At 61.8% G+C, this 2,638-nt stretch overlaps 1 protein-coding gene across 3 annotated transcripts in view; it reads right to left on the bottom strand.

Annotated features, from left to right (window-relative positions):
* PTRF (polymerase I and transcript release factor) overlaps positions 1-1,729 on the bottom strand; it is a 32,789-nt gene extending 31,060 nt beyond the window's left edge. Inside the window, exons 1-2 of one of the 3 annotated variants that reach the window (XM_011929716.1) lie at positions 1,010-1,699; positions 833-955 (exon numbers count right to left, since the gene is read on the bottom strand). In XM_011929716.1, coding sequence (XP_011785106.1) covers positions 833-955; positions 1,010-1,525 — 639 coding nt within the window. In that variant the 5' untranslated portion in view covers positions 1,526-1,699. Of the gene's footprint in view, positions 1-832 lie in introns of all 3 variants that reach the window. The other 2 variants (XM_011929717.1, XM_011929715.1) reach the window with 2 other exon arrangements.
* Between the last annotated feature and the right edge of the window lie 909 nt (positions 1,730-2,638).

The following is a 2,638-nucleotide window of genomic DNA, read 5'->3' as shown; positions in this document are numbered from 1 at the left end:
GGCCCCCGCCCCGTGCGGGGTGATTCACCGCGCCCAGACTGCGCCCAGACCGCCGGACCCCGCAGAGGCTGTCCACCCACTCCACCAGCCCCCCTTGCACTCCTGACGCCCACTCTTCCCCGCCCAGCCCCGCCCGCTTCCAGGAGGCCCAGGGTGCCCGCGAGCCGCGGGTGAGGGTGTCCTCAAGGGCCTGAAAATGCCTGGAGGCCAGGAGCAGAGCGCAGCGAAGGGACAGTGGTGGGCCGCCGAGGCCGATGCGGGGGCGCGGGGGCACAGGGTCGGGGAAGGAGGTTGGCGGTCGCGTCCCCCGCTTGGCACAGCTCCCTCTGGTGCGTGCCTGAGCCCTGAATCACCCTCTATATCAGGCCCGCAGGCGCGGAGGCCCCAGGCCCTGGCCCCGCAGCCAGTGTCCGCTTACAGCGGACCCCAACGATCGCCGAGGACCCCTGACTTTCCTAGAAACTTCCCCCAAGTAGGAAGAAGTTTGACAGAACCAATTAGGGAGGGAGCGGTCTGCGAGAGGCAGCGTCCTCAAGTCCACCCGCTAATTCGGTTCTGCTACAAGTCTGGGACCAGAGGGAAGGATCTGAGTGGGGAGGTGTGAGGTGCAGAGCGCGCCCCTCTACGTGCCCCAGGTGTTCGCCGCTCCCTCCACCCATCCCACCCCACCCCACCCCAGTCGCGCTCGCCGGAAGGAGGGTGGATCTCCCGGGCTCCCGGACCAGGCTGGGAGGGGAGCCCCGCCACGGGCAAGTCTCCCCACCCCAAATCCCAGGCCGGGGACGCGGGCCGGGCGCGGGAGCTCTGGGCACCGTCCGCTCCGTGGGCTCACCTGGTAGATCATGACTTTAAAGTTGCGGCGCCGCAGCAGCTCGGCCTCGTTGACCTCCAGCTTCTTGATCTGCCCCGCCTGGCGCTCCAGGCTGCCGCGCACGGTCTTCACGTTGACGCTGACCTTGCGCACCTTCTCCAGCAGCTTGCTCACCGTATTGCTCGTGGTGGCGTGCGCCTTGCCGAGCTTGCTCAGCTCGCCCTGGATGCTCTGCACGGCGCCCTCCATCTCCGCCTGTCGCTCCTCCAGCTGTGCTTGAGTTAGCTGGATCTGGTCTACGGCCCCGATGATTTTGTCCAGGAGGCTCAGTACCAGCACGCCGTTCACCTGGTCCGACTTGATCAGCTCTTCTGAGACGGCCCCCGACGGCTCCTCCGCCGCCTGCGCCCCAGCGGAGGAAAGCTCCGGGGCCTCGGCGTCGGGGTACCCGGGAAGCGGCCGCTCGACAATGTAGAGCGTAGGGTCCTCCATGGCTACCCGGAGCCGTGCGGGGCCCGCCGGGTGGAGCTGGAGCTGGAGCGGGAGACTAGGAGAGAAGCAGGAGCGGAAGGGGGGAGAGCAAGCGGGCGAGAGCCGAGAGCAGAGGAAACTCGAGCCACGTCCGTGCGCACCGGGACAGCGGCCAGAACTGCTGGGCGGGGGATCCGTGAGCTCCCCGGCTCCCCGGCCAAACTTCGTAGTCTGATCGCTCATTGGCTGGCCCCACCCCAGAAGGGGAGGGACCGGGGCAGAAGGGGAGATCGACGAAGGGGGGCGTCAGAGGGGGACCCAAGAGCCGAGCGCCCCACCCTTTTCGGGATGGTTGGAATAGTTGGAGCTGGAGACTAGGGCCTCCGCTGGCGCTGGCGGCGGGAGCGGGACGGGCGGAGGAATGTGATCTGAGGAAGGGAATCAGGTTCTAAGAGTGTTGATCTCTGTTTCCCTCTCACTTGAATTGCTCATCCGAAAATCCTCAAGATCTGGGAGTCAGGTGGACCAGGAGATTCTGAAATTATAGGCAAAATCTTGTATTTGCCTGTGCCTAGTTTTTGAGCGCAAAAGGACTCTTGCCCTTTACAATCTTTTTTAAGAGGCCTCTCGGATTTCCTCATCACCAACCCCAACCAGGTTACTAATCCAGGGGTAAGCTTAAGGGGTTGTTTGTGGGAGGGAAGGAAGAGAGAAGTACTTGGGGTCACGGTGGTGGTGAAGGGCTGCTAAGCTCCTCGAAGTTCCTTTTAGAATTGTCCTAACAGAGTAAAATTAAAATGGGCAATCAAATGGAAAGTAAAGCACACCTCCCAACTCCCCTTTTTGAGACAGGGTCTCACTCTGTCACCCAGGCTGGAGTGCAGTGGTCCGATCACGGTTCACTGTAGCCTCGACCTCCTGTGCTCAAGTAATCCTCCCACTTCAGCCTCCTGAGTAGATGAGACTGCAGGCGCGTGCCACCACACCCAGCTAATGTTCTTCCATTTTTATTTTTTTAGAGACGGGGTCTATACTATTTTGCCCAGGCTGGTCTCGAACTCCTGAGCTGAGTGATCTGCTGGCTTTAGCCTCCCAAAGTGCTGGGAGTCACCGCGCCTAGTGTAAAGCCCTTTCTAAAAGCCCAACTCTCTTAGTCCGGCGCAGTGGCTCATGCCTATAATCCCAGCACTCTGGGAAGCCCAGGTGGGTGGATCACGAGGTCAGGAGTTCAAGACCAGCCTGGCCAAGATGGTGAAACCCCTTCTCTATTACAAAAAAAAATTAGCCCGGGCGCAGTGGCTCATTCCTGTAATCCCTGCCTTTTGGGAGGTCGAGGTGGGTGGATCACCTGAGGTC

Source organism: Colobus angolensis, unplaced genomic scaffold, assembly GCF_000951035.1.
Source record: "Colobus angolensis palliatus isolate OR3802 unplaced genomic scaffold, Cang.pa_1.0 Scaffold83, whole genome shotgun sequence".
NCBI lineage: Eukaryota > Metazoa > Chordata > Mammalia > Primates > Cercopithecidae > Colobus > Colobus angolensis.
This window is presented reverse-complemented; position numbering and strand designations above follow the sequence as displayed.